At 54.1% G+C, this 20,214-nt stretch overlaps 1 protein-coding gene across 1 annotated transcript in view; it reads right to left on the bottom strand.

Annotated features, from left to right (window-relative positions):
• Positions 1–20,214, bottom strand: part of PIEZO2 (piezo type mechanosensitive ion channel component 2) — a 280,908-nt gene continuing 260,694 nt past the window's right edge. Inside the window, 13 exon segments of the mRNA XM_032467129.1 lie at positions 1–3,046; positions 3,931–4,114; positions 6,659–6,738; positions 7,904–8,032; positions 10,434–10,606; positions 11,971–12,063; positions 12,395–12,583; positions 14,633–14,780; positions 16,234–16,392; positions 18,000–18,214; positions 18,301–18,381; positions 18,383–18,449; positions 19,459–19,591. Of these exon segments, the coding sequence (XP_032323020.1) occupies positions 2,794–3,046; positions 3,931–4,114; positions 6,659–6,738; positions 7,904–8,032; positions 10,434–10,606; positions 11,971–12,063; positions 12,395–12,583; positions 14,633–14,780; positions 16,234–16,392; positions 18,000–18,214; positions 18,301–18,381; positions 18,383–18,449; positions 19,459–19,591 (1,904 nt within the window). The 3' untranslated portion in view covers positions 1–2,793.

The raw sequence follows: 20,214 nt of genomic DNA, 5'->3' as shown, positions 1-20,214 counted from the left end.
TTGTATCAATACTACAGGCGGCTTTTTTTATTGAAACAATTTTTTAAGAGCAGTTAGGTTCACAGCAAAATTGGGAGGAAGGTACAGAGGTTCCCATGCGCCCCCGGCCCCCCGCGTGCACAGCCTCCCCCGTCCCCCTCGTCCCCCACCAGATGGGGCGGTCGTCACAGTGACACCCGTTGTCACCCCAAGTCCGCAGCCTACGTTAGTCCACGCATGGTGCTGCACACCCTGTGGGCTTGGACAGCATGTCGTGCGGCATGTGTCCATCAGCGCGGCATCCCCCAGCCCGACAGCCGCCGACCTTCTTCCTGTCTTTTCCCAAGTGTCATTCAGTCCGGAGCCTTTTCAGATCGGCTTCTTTCACCGAGTAACAGGCATTTACGTCTCCTCCATGTCTCTGTCATGACTTGTAGCTCGTTTCTTTCCACTGCTGAGCAATAATATCCCATTGTCTGGACTCTAACACAGTTTATTTGTCCATTCACCTACCAGAGGGCATCTTGGTTCCTTCCAAGTTTTGGCAACCACAAATAAAGCATCCAGATACCAAGATCTCTCAGGACCAGGAAGGGCGGCCCCAGCTCACCGGGACCTCCAGGCCCAGGGGACACGCCGCTGCAGCCCAGGGGCAGGCAGCCTGTCCCTCTGCCCAATCCTCCCTCCTCACTGGGCAGACCACTCCGCACACATCCTTGGGGACTGTCCCTCTCAGAGCCACCTGCAGAGGACCATTCTAAGGTGGCAGGCACTTTCATAAGGGGATGTGTGTCCATCAGTATCTGAGCTGGGGCCGCTGCTCACGTGGGGCTGAGGATGTGGCCGGTTACAGCTTGATGTTTCCTTCCTGTTTTCAGAAAACTGGGCTGAACAAGACACGACCGGCTGGCCGTGGGGGCCCAGCCAGGCTAGGCTGCCTCCTTCTCCAGGCGAGTCCCCCTCCAGCCCACGCCTCGTTAGGAGCACTCCTTCTCCGTCTGTCTGTGTTTTCCCACCTCCACGCCAGAAGCTCTTTCTAGAGCTGTGGAACTGGTGCTCCATCCTGGGCCCCTTTACCTCCACGTGCGTTTCTCAGGAGCGATGCCCGCACCCCTCCTTCCTAAAGGTGCCGTGTCGCGCTCTCCAGAGATCCCCTGCGGACGTGTTTCAGAGAAAGGTCACCACCAGAACCGTGCAGGAAGACGCGTCCGCTGTCGGGAACCTGCACGTGGGCTGAGGAGCTCCCTGAGTGGTCTGAGTTTATTGCTCGATGACTGGAGTGTTGCTGGAAGCAGGGTGGAAGCAGGCAGCTTTCACGGTCGAAGAACGGGTGCTCATTCTCTGGAAGGTTCTGGACATCACTTGAACTCTGGTATCTTTTTAAAGCTGCATATTCACTGTCCGTTTCCTTCCTGGAAGTTAACGTTACCGTTGTTTGCTAATTGCATTTCTCATCCAGAACGCCCACCATAGCAAACAGACGATAAAGCCAACAGGAAAGTCCTTCTCCTCTCGGCTGATTTTTCAGCTCCTTCTGCACAGTACAGACAACAGTTGCTTCTCCCATTCCATGCAGTAAGGCAGAATGAAGGGTATTCGGAAAGAGACTTCGCAGGATGCGTTTACTTTAAGTCAGTCCTGAACCCAAGCTACACAGGATCGTTTTTGACATCTTCTAGTCTGTTTAACGATTCTTCTCTGAAACTGTATTTTAATATGGAATGAAGACTACATTGCGATCATACATTTTTCATGCTACGTTGGTGTTTAAGGAAGAGGTTGTGTTACCAATAATAATAATTTAAGAAAAGGCCTTTTTTTTTAAATTCCCCAAGCTCAATATACATATTTCTTTCATAATTACGAACTTAAAAAAACCCGTCTCAGATGTAAAAATGTGGACTGGAATATGTAAACTCGTGGCTAGACCTGAAAAACAGGGAGAAAACCTCACAACACTGGAAAAGCCACTGCCGGGAATCCTGGAAACGGGAGGCTGCAGTGGGGGAGGCGGAGGAGAGCTCAGGCCCCGCCAGGGAGGGCAGAGCTGGGTCCCCGGCCGGGGGCGGGCGGGCTGCATCCTTCTCTGTCCCCTGGGCCCCGTCGCCACTGGGGCAGCGGCAGCTCTGGGCGGCGGGCACAGCTGCCCCGTGGGTGTGGGCCGCCAGCTGGGCGCCAGCCACGCCGAGTCTGGGCGTTTGTTTTTCCTGAGAAGTCACTGGTGTTTCATGAAAAGACTTCGTGCTCGTTGTCAGTTCAGGTAAGGCAGTAGGAGTGTCATGAGGGTACTTTCTGCTTAGAACGAGGCTTGCCGTTGCCCTGGCGGCATCAGGGGCCCCCAGCCCCGTCTTCCCCCGGAAGGTCTCCAGCGGTCCTCAGCCCTGTTCCCGTGCGCATCTGGGGGGTGGCCCTGGCAGCACTCCCGGGCTGCAGAGCCCCGGGTGCCGGGCCGCGAGGCAGCGTCTCTCCAGGAGGGCACCACCCTGCGTGGAAAGCTTCCTCCTCTTCCTCCTCTGTTTCTCTGAGGGACGAGCCGCACAAATGCCTCCGCCACACAGTCAGTCAGAATGCAGGACAGCGTGGAAAAGCGAGTGGGCCCGACCCAGAGAAACAGCATCCCAGGCGCATCCGGGCGGCTCGCCTGCAGAGGGACGCCCACGCCTGCGGCGTCTGTCGGAGGCACGACCGCTGCCGCCGACGCAGAAGGCTCGGCTCTCAGGGAAATATTGTGCTTTTCTTCCTCGGGTTCTTCGTTTGCTTTTGTTTTTGGAAACTTCAAATGCTACCAGGGCTTGCAGCCTGTGGCCTGGGCCATCAGTTTGTTTTCTCTCTGGTCCATTTGATCATGGTTTCTGGCGAGCGGTACAGGAATATTAATTTGGCATACAGATCCTCCTCCAGTTCCAGCTCCCCGGTCTCTCGGACTAAAAAGATGTCCGTGCACAGCTTCAGAATCCGATCCACGTTCGGGAGCTCTTCAAACATGATGGAATGAGAAATCCCGCTGAAAAACTCACGGACAAACTTCCCGATCACCAGGACAACTGAAGCATACAGCCCCATGATGCTGAAAGAAGAAAGAGAGAGAAATTACATCTGGCAGCTAAGTGTGCTTAGTGACATGTCCAAATGAAAAAATAACATTTTCCCTCCAATGTCATAGAAGATACGATAGACTTACCAAAGCTTTTCCCTTTGGTGAAAATACTTTTTTTTCTGATTAAAAAAGTTATGTATGCTCTTGTAAAAAAAAAAAAAAATTCCACAGTGCAGGACCGCAGGACTGTGGGACGGGAAGCAGTGTCCACAGCGTCCTGGATGACCTCCAGGTGGCCGTGCTGCGTGCGTTATACCATAAACTACACCGTGTATGTGACACAAATGCAACTGCACCTCCCTCACTTTTCTGTACCTAGGACTTTTCACTGTAACCATATTGTCTTTCTCAGAGATTCATGTTTGTAATACAATTCTGGACAGAGAATGACTTCCTAAGGGCTCATTCTGCAAAATGGGAAAGTTTCTGTTAGTGTCTTGTAAGGGCTGTGCCTGTCCTGGGACTTAGGGTCAGACCCTGGTGGAATGCTAACATCAGGCCTGTCCAAAGCTGGGGCTTCGAACTAACCCCGTATCTATGAAGGTCAAAAGGAAAAATAAGCAGAGAAGAGACGACTCTATTTAATCTCTGGTTTAAACTCTGAATCGCACCAGGCTGTGCCAGGAACAGGAAGTAGAGCAGCTGGAATTGCAGCTTCCGGGCCTGTCCTCTGCGGGGCGACTCGCACGAGGCACCCTGACTCCCGTGGGGCTCTGGCTCCTCAGTTTTTATAACGAGAGGGCCGAGGACCAGCGATAACACTGAGCCTTCAGGGAAGGCCCAGGACTTCCACCCTCATGGGGCGGGAGGTGGAGGCGGGCTCTCGGGGCGGCTTGCCGCACGCGGCTCCTTACCCGTAGCCGGCCAGGAAGCCCAGGCTGGGGGGGCTGACTTTGTCATTGAAGACCACCAGCTCCAGGGCCTGCGCGTGCTGGTTGTAGAGCCGGCTCCCCGTCAGGTTGAGCACCCACCACTCACTGCTGGACTTGGCGGTGTTGTCTCTGGACAGGATGATGGTGATGTTCATGAAGTTGTTTTCTGGAGAAGGAGACGTGTGAAATCCAGTTAGCGAGAGACTCTAGGCTTCAGTGCACCTCAGCAGTTCTCGGGGGCAAAACCTGGTTGGTGCCCACGGCATCGGGTGCAGGGGAGGCCACCTGGGCGTGTGAGCTCTGCAGGTGGAGAGGCGGGTGGGCCAGGCGTGGGGGTCTCCCTTGTTCACCAAGAGGCCAGTCCTGTTGCTACCCAAGGCGGCGGCCACGTCACAGGGGACAGCAGAAGACCTGTCACTGGAGCATCTTTGCTGATGAATCCAAACAACTAATTAGATGTTTAAAACCCCAAATAACTGACTTTTGATGGAATGGACGGATTCCTTCATACGACCATCGTCCACTGAGTGTCCCTGTGGAGGAAGGCTCTCTGTGAAGTGCTAAGGGCTTAGCAAGCTGCACACAGCCCAGCTGGATGGGAGAGGCCGGGAACGCGAGCACACTTCGTGGGCACGTGGCACCACCTCCGGACCTGCACTGACAAGGTCTGCACGCTCGGAGAGACCACTTCTGGTTGGTGTGATCCAATCCGGGAGGGCTCCCAGAGGAGACGACTTCTGAGCTGGGTCTGGACGGGTGAGAACTTTGCCAGGGCGAGGTGGAGGGGGGAGAGGAGATCCTTTCAGGGAAAGTTGCTGGCATGAAGCCCTGCAAAGTTCTGAAGCCCCGCAACAAATGCTCAGTGACTGCATACACTAAACAAACAGTACAAGATGTGGAAACTGAAGCTTGGAGTGGCCCCGTGTGGGGCTGTGTACGAAGACGCCACCCCCACCAATGATAAGAGGCCCCCCCCCCCGAGGACCAGCGCCAGGGGCTGTCAGCTCTGCGAGGGCAGGAACCTGTCTGTGCAATCTCATGTAACCTCCTGGACCAGAGGAGTCCATGAAGGTGCCTGGCAGTAAAGGTCTGTTTATTGGATGGATGGACGAATGGACAGATGGATGGATGGACGGGAGGAGAGATGGATGGACTGACGGACGGGTGGAGGAGAAAGGAATGGCAAGAAATTGGCAAAGATAAAGTCCTCCGCCAGGAAGAACATGAACCATGCAGAACACCCAGGAGCAGGAAACACCTTGGTTCTGACGTCTGGAGACTGACCCGAGGGGGCTGTCTGGTCCAGGTTTGGACTCAGTTCCCCCTCATCCTGGTCGTGTAGGCTCAGCGGAGTAATTCACATGCCAGGCCTCAGCTTCCTCACCCATAAACTGGTGAGACCCACTAAGCTATGCTAAGTCTACCTTGGGCAGAAGGTGAGAGATAACTCAGTAAGGAAAGCTCATCAGATGAGCTGTGAGCGGGATCTGAGAGCATCTCTGCCGCTTGGTGCCGGGAACAGGACTTTGTAGGCTGGACCTCAAATCACCCCCTGGCAGACAAGCCAGTGTGGGGACAGAACGCCGTAAAGGGGAGGAGATTAAAGATGCTGCAGGATGGAGGGCAGGGAGGGGTGGCCGGGACATAGGGAGAGCGGATTTGGAAGGGAGAAAGGGCACATCTTTCTTTGAGGCTGAAGAGAAAGAGGAAGGAGACAGAAGGCCTGGCTCCTGGCGGGCTGGGAGAGGCTCCAGGAGGAAGGCAGCAGGAGACGATCCGCTGAGATGAAGCTGCGGGGAGGGGCCTGCTGCCGGGCAGGAGTGCTGGGGACAACAACTGCTGGCGGGGCAGGCTGTGCTGCCAGACCAGGCCTTCCCAGCACGTTCCAGACTGGAGGGAAATGCTAACTTTCAGTGCATCTTGAGACGACCTCTCAAGACACACATATTTCACCACATCTCCGGGCTCTCTGTTTGCCGATCACCCTCCGGGCCCTCTTTCCGGCCTCTGTTTCCCGCAATTTCCATAGGGCATCCTAACTGTTTCCTCACATCCCTGTCCTTCCAGCTAAACAGGAGCCTGGCACACGACCCGGGACAGCGAGTGACCCACAGTGGTGAACGGGCGACCGTGAGCTGGTAAGCGCATCGTGCTCCATCTCTACCAGACGGAGCCTCTCGTCTGGCCCAGGTGGCTGCCGAGGTCCCACAACGCCTGATGAGGAGCAGAAGCCAAAAGCACCAGGTCACCACGTGCCGCAACAGCCACGCTGTGAAATCGTGGCCCCTGGGTACCGTGTTGGTACCCAGCCGCCCTTGGGCTGGACAGAGTCCATTTCCTGCTGTGTTTTTACTGTTTTTAGTGTGGGGCCTTCACAATAAAACGTCGTTATGATGCAGTTTTCTGCCAAGGACGTGGCTGCTGATAGAAACAAAGAGACAGATCCTGATCAACCAGTACCTTGTGACTAAATGTGAGTCTAAGTCAACCAGGCTCCACAGCCACGAACAGCAGGAGAGGAGCCTAGGCTCCGGGTGAGCGAGCGGTCCCTTCCGGCCAGGCGGACGCGCCTGGAGCCTTACTTCTCATAAACCGTGTCGCGGGGGAAAGAAAACTGGAAAGGAACCTGATAAAGGCTGAAAATTCAAACCAACAGGAGCTGGATAAAGAGATTAAAAATCGCCCTGGAACACTTCTCGCTCGTTCTTACCAGATAAAAGTTGCTTTATGGGTTTGGAGTTGGAGTCGCTGGGAGCTTTCACATAGTACGGGTAGATCCTTTCTATTGTCCTGCGCGTTAAGAAAGAAAAGAGGTAGTTAAATTCTAGTTGTTTAACGCGCGTAAAACTGACTTTTTCGTTGCTGTTTTTGACCTTGTTTCAAACAAATGATGATCAGGGCCTTCACATAACTGTGCAACGTGCAGCCCTCGTAGTTTCTAGGTTTCCACTGTCATCAGAATTCTCTGAAGGTGAATGAACACATTCACCGGCTTCTAACCAGACACTCACCTCTGTCCACAGGCTGGTGAACGGCCTAAAACGGCTAGAGATTTCCCCACACCTATGACTTCTCTGAAGCAAGGGGCAGTGACCACCCTTATGGAGAAGACACTGAGCAGCCTGCCAGTTTTAACTTTCAGGATTTCAAAGCTCTCTACAGTGAAGTGGGCTGAGTGATCTGATCCAGAGACGGGGCGAGGGGAGGACTGAGACCGAGCCCTCAGCCCACCTCAGTACGACTGGCGCCCTGGACGGGTCGGTCCATCTCTCCAGGCCTGTCTCCTCATCTGGGAAGCGATAGGGGAGGACCTGGCGGTGCTCAGGGGCCCCTTGGTTTAGTGGTTAACATGGGACAGCACAGCTCAGGGATGCTTCTCGGAGGTTCCCACTCTGAACGCACTGACCGGGCCAGGCAGACGGGGGCAGGGCTGGCGTGGCTGCTGGGCTCGGGAACACTTCACTTAGCAGCTTGAGCTCAAGAGCAGTTTTTCCTCCTGCTGGGTCTCATACTAGAATCTCAGCTTCCCAGCTTGGATGCTTGGAATGCAGCATTGCATGGCAGGATGATACAGTAAGAGTGCTTCCCCTCAAATTTCCATTTCCCCCAGCCTTCCCCTCACCCGCCCTGGGTTAGCCAGGCAGTCAGTGCCTCGGGGGCGGGAGTAATAGTAGGGAGGGGTCTCACTGGGGTCTGCCCCTGGCTTTTGGTGACTACGGTCAGGTAAGAGCAAGGTTTGCCACTGGAGAGGAGCTCAGTCTGCCCTGGGTGGTGCGGGCGAGCGGCCGGGAGGAAAGCCGACTTGCTCTGACAGCACTTCGGGGACTAAACACGCATCCACTTGAGTCACCAAAGAAGGAAGAAATCGCATTTCTTGGACACGAATTTGTAGAGGACAGTTTGTACCAGATACATGCACCCCTCAAAGCCGTATTAACAATAACAATCAACTTACACCGGTGTTTTTGAGCTTTCTGTGCTGTTCCCTGCAATCATTTTAGCTATATTCTCTCGTGTAGTATTTGGAAGAGGAAAAGACAGTTTATCTGTTGCTATTTCTGCTTTTGCACCCAGACTCATGTTTCTGTGAAGAAAAAAAAAGAAAAAAAAAGAGCTCACTGTCAGGGGTTCTTCGCAAGCCTGCAGGAGATTAAAACCACACTAAACTCTCTATTAATCTAATCAAGGCTTCACTGGGTCCACAATTGCGAACCCCGACCAGAAGGTCCACTTTCCCTTTATACCCGGCCTCTCAGACACCCCACTTACACCCAGGGGCCACAGACACCTTTAAAGCAGATCACAGGTGAGGAGGAAGGGTCTGGGGACCCAAAGAGAAGTGGTCTTGATGCCCTAATGGGACCTGAAACACTGTTCATTAACCCAATGATATTTGTCTCCACAGGGACGCACAGAATCCACAATTCAAAAAGAATGTTCACAATGAGATGCCACCTGTCAGAGTGGCTATTATCAAAAAGCAAGAAGTGTGGGAAGGGACAGACGGGATTTCAAAATTGTAGAACAGATAAACAAGATTACACTGTATAGCACAGGGAAATATACACAAGATCTTATGGTAGCTCATGGAGAAAAAAATGGGACAATGAATATATATATGTTCATGTACAACTGAAAAATTGTGCTCTACACTGGAATTTGACACAATATTGTAAAATGATTAAAAATCAATAAAAAAAAAAGCAAGAAGGAACAAGAGCTGGGAGGATGTGCAGAAAAGGGAGCCCTTGTGCACGGCTGTTGGGAAGGGGAATTGGTGCAGCCACAGAGGGAAACAGTATGGAGGTGCCTCAAAAAATTAAAAATACAACTATGGTCCATACGTTCCAACAATTCCACTTCTGGGGATTTATTCAAAGAAAATGAAACCACTGACTTGAAAACCCACCGGCACCGTCATGTTCACGGCAGCACTATTTACAGCAGCCGAGCGTGGAAGTAACCCACGTGCCCATCAGCAGAGGGCTGGACAAAGAAGACACGGTGCACACGATGGAATACTGCTCAGCCATAAAAAAGAATGAAATCTTGCCATTTGCTACAAGACACGTGGACCTTGAGGGCAACAGACTAAGTGAGTACGTCAGACAGAGAAGGACAAATACCATATGATCTCACTTATATGCAAAATCTAAAACACACTAACTCACAGATACAGAGAACAGGGTGGTAGTGGCCAGAGGTGGGGGTTGGAGGGGTGGGCAAAATGGGTGAAAGGCGTTAAACAGTAGAGACTTTCAGTTACAAAATAAGTCCTGGGGCTGAAACGCATAGTGTGCTGACCACGGTTAATAAGACTGTACTGTGTATTTGAAAGTTGCTAAGAGACTCTATTTGAAAAGTTCTCCTGAGAAGAAAAGGCTTTTTCGTGACTATGTGTGCTGACAGGCGTAGCTGGCCGTGACGTGGTGATCGTTCCGAGATGGACACCAACGCCATTATGTTGTCCACCTGGAACTAAGACAATGTTACATGACAATCACAGCTCAATAAAAAAAAGTTCAATCAGAAATTGACTTAAATTTTTTTTTGTTTTCTTGGGTTTTTTGGTAGTTCTTTCAAGGAAAGGTTAGGAAGGGCATTTTCGGTGGTACAGAATTCCATGTGAGGAATTTACGACATTTAAAAGGAAAAATAAGATTAAAAAAGGAGTTCTTTAAATTCTGAGTGGCCTCCTTCAAAACACCTCTTGACTAACTCCTTGTAAATTCACTTCAGACGCTGGATGGAGTTCTTTCTCACCAATCGTGATTCTTTCTTAATCCCAACCAAGAAGCTGGAATTGTGGACCCAAACGAACCTATCACGTGACTGCCAGAGTCCTGCCTGCGGTGAAGCTCAGCTGGTGTATCGTGTTCAGGCCCCCAGCCGGCCCCACTGACTCCTCGGGCCTCGGGAGGCAGGAAGGGTTCCTAAGGCTGCGGGGTCGTGGCCACGTGTGGCCAGAGGCTCAGGGTGGGTGGCAGGCTCTCCCTTCCCCGTCCCAGGACGGCCAAGATGTGCTCACAGCTCCCGCCTGGAGAGAGAGAGCCTCTGGGGCTCCCCGGCTTTGAAGGCAGGTGAAGGAGAACCCGGGGCTCTTTGTCATCAAGTCCAGACTCCAAGCTTTTGGGGAAATCTTACAATTTACCCGCCTTGGTTTCATTTTGTGAGCCATCACCCTCTTCCTTTTCCCTCTGCCTTTCTCCCTTGTTCACAGAGCCCATTGCCAGCCTCGTCAAAACTGAAATTATTAGGAAAAAAAGAAACTAAGAGGGTCTTAGTTTTGTCCATGATTCCCGGGCAAACCATTATTTAATAAGAAACAAAGACATCAGTTACAGCATCGAATGGGTGTTCCCAAGAAGTAAGGTCAACCAAGATCCACATTAATCAAAACTTTCCATCCTTCCACACCCCCCGCCCCCACCCCAAGTTCAGACTGGCGGAAGGGGGAAATTAATGCATGGAAACATAGTAACTACCTCTGAATACTCCATGAAAAAACAACAGAGAAGCTACTATTGGGGTCCATGAGCTCCTGTATCATTTTCTGCTTACTGGGAGGGCTGATGGTCCACAAAGAATTTGAGTTTCCTTCCAGCTCTGCTACTGTTATGTCTTCTTTTTCATAATTTTCCAGAAACTGCATAGCACCCTGTGTGCACACAAACACATGTGCATAGATGGATCAGACACCGGACGATGGGGAAAGCCGGGCGTTCCTGCTCCTCCTAGCTGACCGTGCGGAGGGTCCTCCTCCGCCTCTGAAAGGCACGCTCCTGTCACGGGCTGGCCTGTGTGTCCCGGGCGCTAACAGCCCCTGTCACACTGCCAGACCCCAGGGGTGACGTCGCCACACCTGCAGCCACGGAGTCCCTCCAATTAAGCAGTAAAGACAAGTCAGATGATTTCGTGTCATTTTTCCTTCCCTGGAAAGAAGGAAATTTATCAGCCCTTGGGGAAGGACCCTCTTGCGAGAGAGTCAGACTCACTATCCACCCAGGACATCTGGGCCTTCTCCCAGCTGCTAGTCCGTCAAGATCAGCGTTGACAGCGCCCATCATAGGGCGATAACTTTACACAAGAGAAAAGCAAATGTTTGCCTATGCACCTGATTTAAATAAAAAACACTCTCTGTGAAGCACAGGCTAGTGATGCCAAGCCCTGTCACTGCGGTTACTGAAGGCACGGGGAGCAGGGAAGGAGTTGCGTTGGCCACAGCCCGCCCCCAGAGCATCACCCTGGTCTCACACAGTAGAGCGTGGTAATCTTGTTTTTGTTAATCATTAAAGAAGTAGTATTGTTTGAGAATTTGAAGAATTCTCATGCTGCATGTAGTCTTTGTGACGACTGTCTTATTACAAAGGAAGTTGCTTGGAAAATCTGTCATGATTAGTTTTTTTATTTTTATTTTTTTGGGGGGGAGGATAATTAGGTTTATTTATTTTTTATTTATTTACTATTATTTTTTAAGTGGCAGTACTGAGGATTGAACTCAGGACCTGGTGCGTGCCGAGCACACGCTCTACCACTGCGCCGTGTCCTCCCCACGACCCTGCCACAATTCATTCAGCCAATCCCTACTGGCTGAATCCCCAAGTCGCTTCCAGTTTTTACTAATAAAGGAAATGCCATCACAAGCAGATGCCGCAGGGAGCTTTGCGCATAGTTTGAACCACTTTTTCAGGACAGATTCCTGGAGAACTCACAGTCAAAGGGATCAATGTATTTACCCCAATGTAAAGAATTTAAAAATTTAACAAGGGTCCACACGTGCTGTGCTTCACATTAAAACGTTCTGAATTAAAATTATGTTAATTAACACTTACATCCCAGAGGATAAAACTTGACATTTTAGGTTGTCACAACGTCCGGTGTCCAGGAACGCACCTTACACAGCCGATAACCCTGGGAAGTGCTGCCCGCCACCTCCGGCCATGGCACGGGGGTGCGTAAGGCGGCAGCCGGCCAGCTGCCGGGAGGCGGGCCCCCGGAGCCCGACCACAGGCAGGTACTTACGGTGTCCCTAGAGAAAGCCTTGATAAACTTGTGAAACTGCGGCTGGTCCATCACTTTCAGCTGGCTCTGCTGGGCGCTCATCGTGAAAATGGGCTGGAAAACAAGGCGCACGGGCCGGTCAGCCTTCCCCAGCTCCTCCTGGGCTCAGAGGAAGCGTGCCCACAGCCCCCTGCCCAGGGAGGGCCCTGCTGGCACTCGGAGGCCACTCTGTGAAGTGGCTGCCCCAGGGCAGACCCAGAGCACAGCCACACCTGGCTGCGCTCCGCCCCGCAGCCCACTCCTCACGTGTTTGCAGAACAGGCAGCATTCAGGTAGGAAACGTGGGTCCACAAAACCCGAGGGAGCCCCCTGGGTGGTCCTCACAGCAGGGCACAGCGGGGGCGGGGCGGGCAGTGGGGGAGACTGCAGGAAGGCCAGCATTTACCTGGTACCCGCCCAGGGTGATGGTGACTGAGACGTCCAGGGGCTGGTTGGTCACGCCCGCGACAGACTTAACCAGGGACATGAAGAGCAGCGGGAACCAGACGATGCAGATGAGCAGGACGATGATCATGCCCCCCATGCCATACTTGACCGCCTTCTTCTTCTTCTGCCCCCGTGGCTGTGGGTACCTCTGCAAGGGAGGGCCCGGCGCTCAGGCGCCGCCCTGGGGGCGGGGTGCTGCCTGCACTTGGCCCCGATTCTGCTCTGAGCTGGGGGACAGCCTTGTCCCCACCAGACGTGGGGCTGGAAGGAGCTTGCTACATGTCTCCACTGTGGCACCCGGGGGCCCATCGTGGCCTGAGTGACATGTCCTTAAAACGGCTGTGTGGGGACCTGCAGCCCAAGGGATCAAACCTTCTGCTGAGTAAACCTCTGTCTCTAACAGAGCACTGGAAAAGGACCTGTTACTTTAAATTCCTGACCACGCAAGACCTGCGCCTTCCAGCTGACTCCTCCCCCCTTGGAGGGTGGAAAACATCTGACGTTCACTTGGGACGACATGGTCCAAGTCCTGTGATGGTCTGTGGGGTCCAAAGAGCCCTCCTGGCCGCCCCGCCCTCTTCTCCAACCCCCTGCGGGGTGGCCCGCCCCCTGCCACCACTGACTCGTCCATCGTGCCCCAGAGTCTCCTCTTCCCGGACCCCCGCCGGCTCTGACACTCAACATTGTGTCACTTTTCTTTTTCCTTCTGGGCTTCTCTTTGCCAGCTCAGAGTGGTTCAGACCCCTCCACTCTCAGTTACCCGCTCGTGGCTCCTGCCTGGACCGGATGGGTCCTCTCCCTTGCCTTCCCCTGGCCTGGGCTCCGTCCCTCCAAACAGGAGCTCCAAGAGCGCCCCCCGGTGAGGCTGCCGGGGCGCCCAGCCCGGAATGCTGACCCCCAGAATCATGAGCAGGCAAATGGCTATTTTTAAACCGCTAAGTTTAGTAGTGCTGTTAGCTGCAGACACAGCTGACGTCATGTCTGCTGAACACAGGGCTCCCGGGGCAGGGGGCAGACAGCCCCCAGCTGAGGTCTCACACGGGAACTGTCCCCACATGACGGTGGGTCGGACGTGCTGGCGGCCACGCCAGAGGCGGCCCCCCCTGTGATGACCGGCAGGTTCTTTGTGTCCCGTGGGGGCTCACGGTGCTGACTCGCCTTCTCTTTCCTCGAGTCTCACACACTAATTCGAATTTTCCACCCATTTCTCAATATTTCAAACTGTTCAAAACACCTACTGTTTTGGCCTCCCCCCACTTTTCTTCTTCAGTGAACAATTCCTGCTTCTTCCTACTTTTTCTCTCACGTCATGACTTTCAGACCTCTGTCACCCTGGCTGCTACCTCAGTGTCCCTTTGGTAGAAAGGTTCTCAGTCTGTCGTCATATCAACACTCTGCCCCTCAGAAATCAGGACGAGTCAACACAATTTTAAATATGAGCCCGCCCCATCTCTCCACGCCCCCAAACCCCGTAAACACAGAGGCCTCGGTGCAGCGGGACCCCGGACTGTGAAGCTGAGACTCCCAGAGGCAGCTGCGGAACACACCAGTAATCACGCGGACCAGGAGGGCCTTTCCCAACAAGGTGTCCTCAGGAGGAGAGGAAGCGGCCCCTGCTGCCGCTGTGGCCAGCGCCATGGGTGTTTCTAGACCTCTCGTGCCACAGGCTCCCGTTTCACGTGCTGAGCTTTTGGAAGATTCCTTAAATAATACTAATTCCCTTAAATAACACTAATGTTTAAACCTTAACTTCCAGCCCAGAGAATAAGTAAATATCTGCGCTTTCATTTCCTTTTGCCCAAAGAGGTTACATCGCCCGTCCCTCATCGAAGGGCGAATCAGAGAATGAGCTGCGTCCCAGCCACCTGACCCCCCTTTTCTCCATAAAACCACGCTCCCTCCTGCCCACAAATGAGCCACTTCAGAATTACTGGGTCAGACAGCCGTGTACCACTTCTGTTTAGAATAATCACAACGCCCAGCTGCCAAAGAAAGGCCCATCTGAACGCTGTTCTCACCGAGGCGCAGCAGGTCCGAGGACCCTGGACGTCAGCACGGCAGGCGCAGGCCCTGGCAGTCTTGGCCCCCCGCCCCACCCTCACCTGCGTGGCCCCCAGACCTGCGGAGGTTCACGCCAGCCTCCTGGCCAGTCTGCGTCTGAGAGACACCAGCAGGCCCGGGCGTTTGCTCGGCTTACTTTTTCCGACTCCCGCCAGCACTTGAGGATGAAGATGTGCGCGTAAATGTCCTCCACGCAGATCCAGCTGGACAGGCTCAAGGTCGTGTCCGTCCACACCCAGTCCATCACGGCCCTCAGCTCCGTCAGGAAGGGGACGAGGCGGAACCTGGGGAGACCGCTGGCTCGTTCGGGGCCGCCCCAGCACCCGGCCAGCCCGGGGCCCACGTGCTCCCTGACTGTTCCCACCCCACGACTCAGACACGACTCCCAGACATGCCTCTCTGGGTAAAACCCACCTTGCAGTGCAACTGCTCTTCGTCACAAGTCCAACATCTGGGCTGGCATTTTCCTTTTATTATTTATAATTATTTTTTGCTGATAGTCTCAACAAACTGGAATTCCCTTTTTAAATAAGACTGAAGGGGTCTTCAGTCTCTTTCATTAAAGTCTTACAGCTTTCACTGTACACATTTTTCACTTCTTTGGTTAGATACATTTTTTTAAGCACTGCGTTACTTTTGATGCTTTGCAACTAGGAAAGTTTCCGGTTTCTCTTTTTCAGGTATTTCCTGGTGAGCAGATGGCTCCCGTGCACTGATTTTATATCCTGCCACTTTACTGAAATGTTGATTTGTTCCAACAGGCTTTGGTCTTTAGGATTCTCTGTCTATAGGACCATATAATCTGCCAGCAGACTCCACGTTACCTTTTTTTAACATTACTTTATGTTATGAGACTGTCGATCACAGGATTATTAATTACGGGGAATGAGCCAGGAAAGGTTACACGCTTGTGAGTGAGATGAGGGCAGATGAGAGAAGGCGGAGGGGACAGAAGTGTTGTCCAGGGCACACGGCAGTTGACTAAGTCTAACGGGACCCCTGGCTTAGTCCCTTCCGTTTCAGCTGGGAGTGAGCTGGCCTGGGCTCCTCTCAGGCCTGGGGACTGTTCCTTGTGTCCTCCCCGACACGGAGCTTCTCCCAAGGCTGGGGCTCCTCCTGGGCCCCCAGCAGCTTAGGCTTCTGCCCTGAGCTACTCGCTTTCACTCAGTGAGACGCTGACACGCGTGGGGACGCACTCTCCTCTGTGACTGCGTCCCGGTCCCCACGTCCAGCGCTCCCCTCAGGGCCGTGGGATCACCCCCGGGAGACTGGGAGGAGCTGCTGCCACAGAAGCCGGCCCCCGGGAGAGCCAGCGTGCTTCATGGGAGCGGCGAAGGCGCACTTCCAGGCACCGGCAGGCCGGTGGCGTTCAGCGTGGGACTAATCCCCCTGCAACGAGCGAGCCCGCTGCACAAGCACGCCACCGGGGGCGTCGGGACAGCCCTGAGTCCACACGCTCCGCTCCGCTGCTCCCAGAAGTGTGCTAACGCTTAGGGTCGCCTGCCCCTGTCTTCCACCCAAAGACTATCATGGTAATTGTGCAGAAATAGACAGTGAACCACGCGGCTGGTCCCAGGGCAGCACCCTGGCCGGGGGGGTGGGCAGCCACCCAGAGAAAGGTGTCTCAGAGGTGCCTCCACTCTTTCCTCAAACCCCACAGGAGCCCCACGGTGACTACCGGCTGCAGGTCACCCCCCGACCCCACGGGGATGGCCGCGACAGCCCAGAGCAGCTCACCCCTGAAACAGGAAGAGGTTGACGTAGTTGTAGCTCTTGGTGAGGAAGTTCCCAAGGACCCGCGTCGGGTACCCACAGCGGATCTGGTAGGCGGACAGCCCGAAGTAGACGCACTTCACGAAGTACCACAGCTGGGCAACCAGGTTCTGGCTGAACTTCCTGAGACGCGAAAACACAGAAGAGTGAAGGAACGGAGCGCTCCTCCCACACAAAAGGACATTAATTTAGAGTAAAAAAAAAGCCTGATTGCCCCTCTGGCACTTGAAGTCAACTCCATGAAGCCTCTCTGCGTGGTGGATCTCTTCAAAGGCAAAAGGTGGGGTCACAAAAATCTTACGATTATAACAAATCCCTATGAATGTGCCCCCAATTTGTTACAGCGTCATTCAGTTGTTCAGGCCACCGTCACAGTAAGTTACTGTTAAGTGGATTTGCTGGTACCATGGTCCGACTCAAAGCTCAACAAAGGAAAAACTCAAAACACGTTTTTTACTTGAAATGACCCACAGCTTGGAAGATGCAGAAGAAAGAATTCTGAGAAGTGAACCCCCATTTTTTTTGCTAGACATCCAGAAGGCAGGTTGCGTCGTACAGCTCATGAACGCTACTGTAAGTCTGTGCAAAAACTTAGTGGAACTAAATTTCATACTAGAAAAAACCCAGAACACATTCTCAAAGAATGATGAACTGTAAGGTCATTTTTAACTGTGGAAAAATGCAACATTCTGTGAGTCTTACATGTGGTCAGTTGGGTACAAATTAGAAGTACAATAAAAGCCAAGCCCTCTGACTCAGGAAGGCCTGGGTACAGCCTGCCTTGTGCTGAGAGTTAAGAGCAACACCTGACGTTTCTTCCACAAACTGTGTATGACTCTTAATGTTGCCTTTTGGATTTGTCTTACTTTCAATTTTGTTATAAGATGGAAACATACTATTTTAAAACTGAAAACAGCTATTCTTGAGTCTCAAGATCTAAGATCAAGCCAGGAAGGCGTGCATGTGGGCCCTCCATGTGGGCGTCAGAGGCAGAGACCCCCAAATGTTCCTTAGGAAGGTCCCCCCTGCAGAGAAACCCAGCTTTGGTCCTTCAGGACCCAGTGAATGAATGGAACGGCATCTGCAAGGTGTCCAGGACACACCACAGGGAGCCCGCGCCGGCTCTGCACAGCCTCGTCTCTCTGGGAACTGTCAGCGCTGGAAGGACACCAGGAAAGGACACTCCGTTCTCTCTCCTGGGAAACGTCCCTTGACTTTCCAGGCCCTTAGGATGAGGACCACGTGGGGAAGAATTCATCCAGATCCACCAAAATTACATCAAAGCCTTAAAGCCATGGTGCCTTCTACTCCTTGTAAAAGGACCAACCCATGTTTTACTTATTTAAAGAAAAATTCCCCTCCCGCGATGCCGCAGCAGGTCAACCTGGAACAAGCGCCAGCTCAGCGACAGACCCCGAAGTCACCGCGCTGACCGTGCTCAGGGCCGCTGCAGTGGCCCCGCGCTGGGGGATGTCCTTCTGCCTGGTCTCTGCACGTTTCATCCCCGGGGACCAGAGCCGCCCGCCTCCATGTCTGCCACGACACCTGCCGTGAACAGCTGTATGGACCGCAGGCGGCCACTGGGGGTTTGTGGGCAAAATGGAGTGATGCCCACAGAAAAAGCCTCTTATCAGCTTAATTCTTCAGGATTTTGTAGCATCCCACGGCTGACATTCCAGCCGGTGGCCCTGCCTTCCCAGCCCCAGGGCGCTGGCTCCCAAAGGCCTCACCTCTCGGTCACGCCCGGCAGGATGAAGAACATCCAGAAGTGAATCCCGAACACCAGGATGACCTGGAACACGACCTTGCCCAGCACCGTCTTCCGCAGGTACAGCGCGCGGTCCACCACCATGGTCCCGAACTGGATGAGCACCATGACCAGGAACGGCCCCGGGACCTGGTCCTCTGACAGCGAGGACGTGATGTCGGCGGCGGCTGAGTGTTTCTGGGGGAGACGAGGGGGTCAGGCCAGGCCCCTTGCAGGTCCCCTGTGCCTCGCCCCTGGTGTGTGGCGGCCTCTGCCCCACCTACCCCAAAGGCCCAGAAGCCGAAGACGATGATGATGAAGTCCACGGTGTCGGCCAGGAACATGAGCACGTAGACGTCGGTCACAGGCGCTGTAGTCAGGGTGGATGAGGTCGTAGAAGAACTGCCTGATGGGCACGTACACCTGCAGGGCCCTGCGAGACACACGTGCCTGCTCGGGGGTCCGGACACAGGAGCCACCGGAGCTCTCCTCCCCCAGCCCGGCCCCGCCGCCCACAGCCCCGCCAGGGGCAGGGGGTGCTCCGCTCCAACACAGGCTGTGCGCCAGGCAGTGGCCGGCGGGACCACAGACCTCTCCTCCTGCTCAAAGCATAAGGGAGGGTGGGAAGCCCTGGAGGTGACGAGCCAGCTCGTCACCCGATTCAGTTACTCTCCACCTGCGAGACCTCGGCCCTGCTCTCTCTGCACGTTCGTTTCCTCGTCCATAAAAGGTGGTGATGAGGAGACCTGAGGCCCAGGGCTGCGGTGACAGTTGAAGGGGCGCCGGCCTGGTGTCCGAGTCCCAGTGCACACTGGGCAGCCCCGCCCACCCCCGTCCGGCCCTGGGCCCCTTTGGGGCTCACCTTGCTCCGTCCAGCGCTCCCTTGCTCCCGGCCTGGCCATCCGGCCTCCGCCCTAACCCCACTGTGCCTGGGTTCTGCCTTCAGTTCAAGGCCACGGTCAGGTGGGGACGGCCCTCAGTCTCAGAGCCCAGACCCAGGGCCACGTCTGCTGCCTGTCTGTGTCCCTGACACCTGGGGGGGACCTGAGCCCTTGGCCGGAGATGGGCCGTGATATCGGATAAGCCCCTCCCCGAGGTGCACCTCGGCCTCCCTCCTTGGGGTGACAGTGTATCTCTGAGAGCCTTCCGGCTTGGGCCTCACATGCCTCTCTGTCTGGTATGACTCTTCCATGATACCGCCTGGAAACACAGACCGTGAGTCCTTTTTCCAAATAGAAAAAGTATGTTTTACAAACGCCATGGACATAAACACGAATCATCCTTGTTGGAAAAGGGTTTTTCAAAAAACAGTACCACGACGGGCCGTCTCTCTCTGCCCGAAGCAGACACCCTCCGTGCGGGGGAGGCGCTCTCGCCCTTTGCCCTGGCAGGGCCTGACCCTGGCCCCCACCCAGCGAAGCGCGGCCACACCGTGCACTCACTTCTTGATAGCGAAGGCTCGCGCTCGGATGAGCTGTTCCTGGAGCTCTTCCACGTACAGCTCCCTCTTGCTTTTCTGCTTGATGCTCAGCACACTGCTTCCCTTCTGGCTGCTGTTCCGGGTGCTGGTGCTGCCTGGGAGGAAGACAAGCCAGGAGGCACTGGGGGTTACGGGTCTGTCCACGGGAACGTCGCAGAACCCCGGCAGCCCCCACGGCGGAGGGATGGGTGCAGCTGGCCAGAGGGTGAGACGGGCGGGCCCGCGACCACAGACGGAGAACTTGGAACCTGCCGCCTCACGTCTGCAGGGCGGTAACAGGCGTCTGTGGGTTCTCACACCCGCTCTGGCTCCCTCCTGGGCTGTCGAGGTGCGAGGTCTCTGTCTCAGGAAAGAGTCGACTGGAGAATAGGTTTTATGCTAAATGGGGCCCCAGGCTTTTGTTGTGGGTTTTCCAGATTGGGTCCGCCTGAAAAGTGTCTTTGTGAGCGTCTAGGAAGCTTCAGACAGGACCATGCCAGACACGAGAGCAGTTACCCAGGGGACACCTGTAGCGCACACACACTGGCTGTGCATTAAGAAATTAGCAACTGGCTTAGGAAATCTAGGTGGTCTAGCTAAAGCCCCATTGATTAAATCAATGTTTTCAAAATAAATAGTGGTTTACAGCACCCTGGACACACCCAGCAGAATCTCTGAATATGTTTAAAGACAAACATGTGCCCAATACCGGTTAGGTGACCTGCTGACCACCTGTCAC

This window comes from Camelus ferus, chromosome 24 (assembly GCF_009834535.1).
Source record: "Camelus ferus isolate YT-003-E chromosome 24, BCGSAC_Cfer_1.0, whole genome shotgun sequence".
NCBI lineage: Eukaryota > Metazoa > Chordata > Mammalia > Artiodactyla > Camelidae > Camelus > Camelus ferus.
Note: the sequence above shows the minus strand (reverse complement) of the source record. Positions and strands in the feature narration are given on the sequence as shown.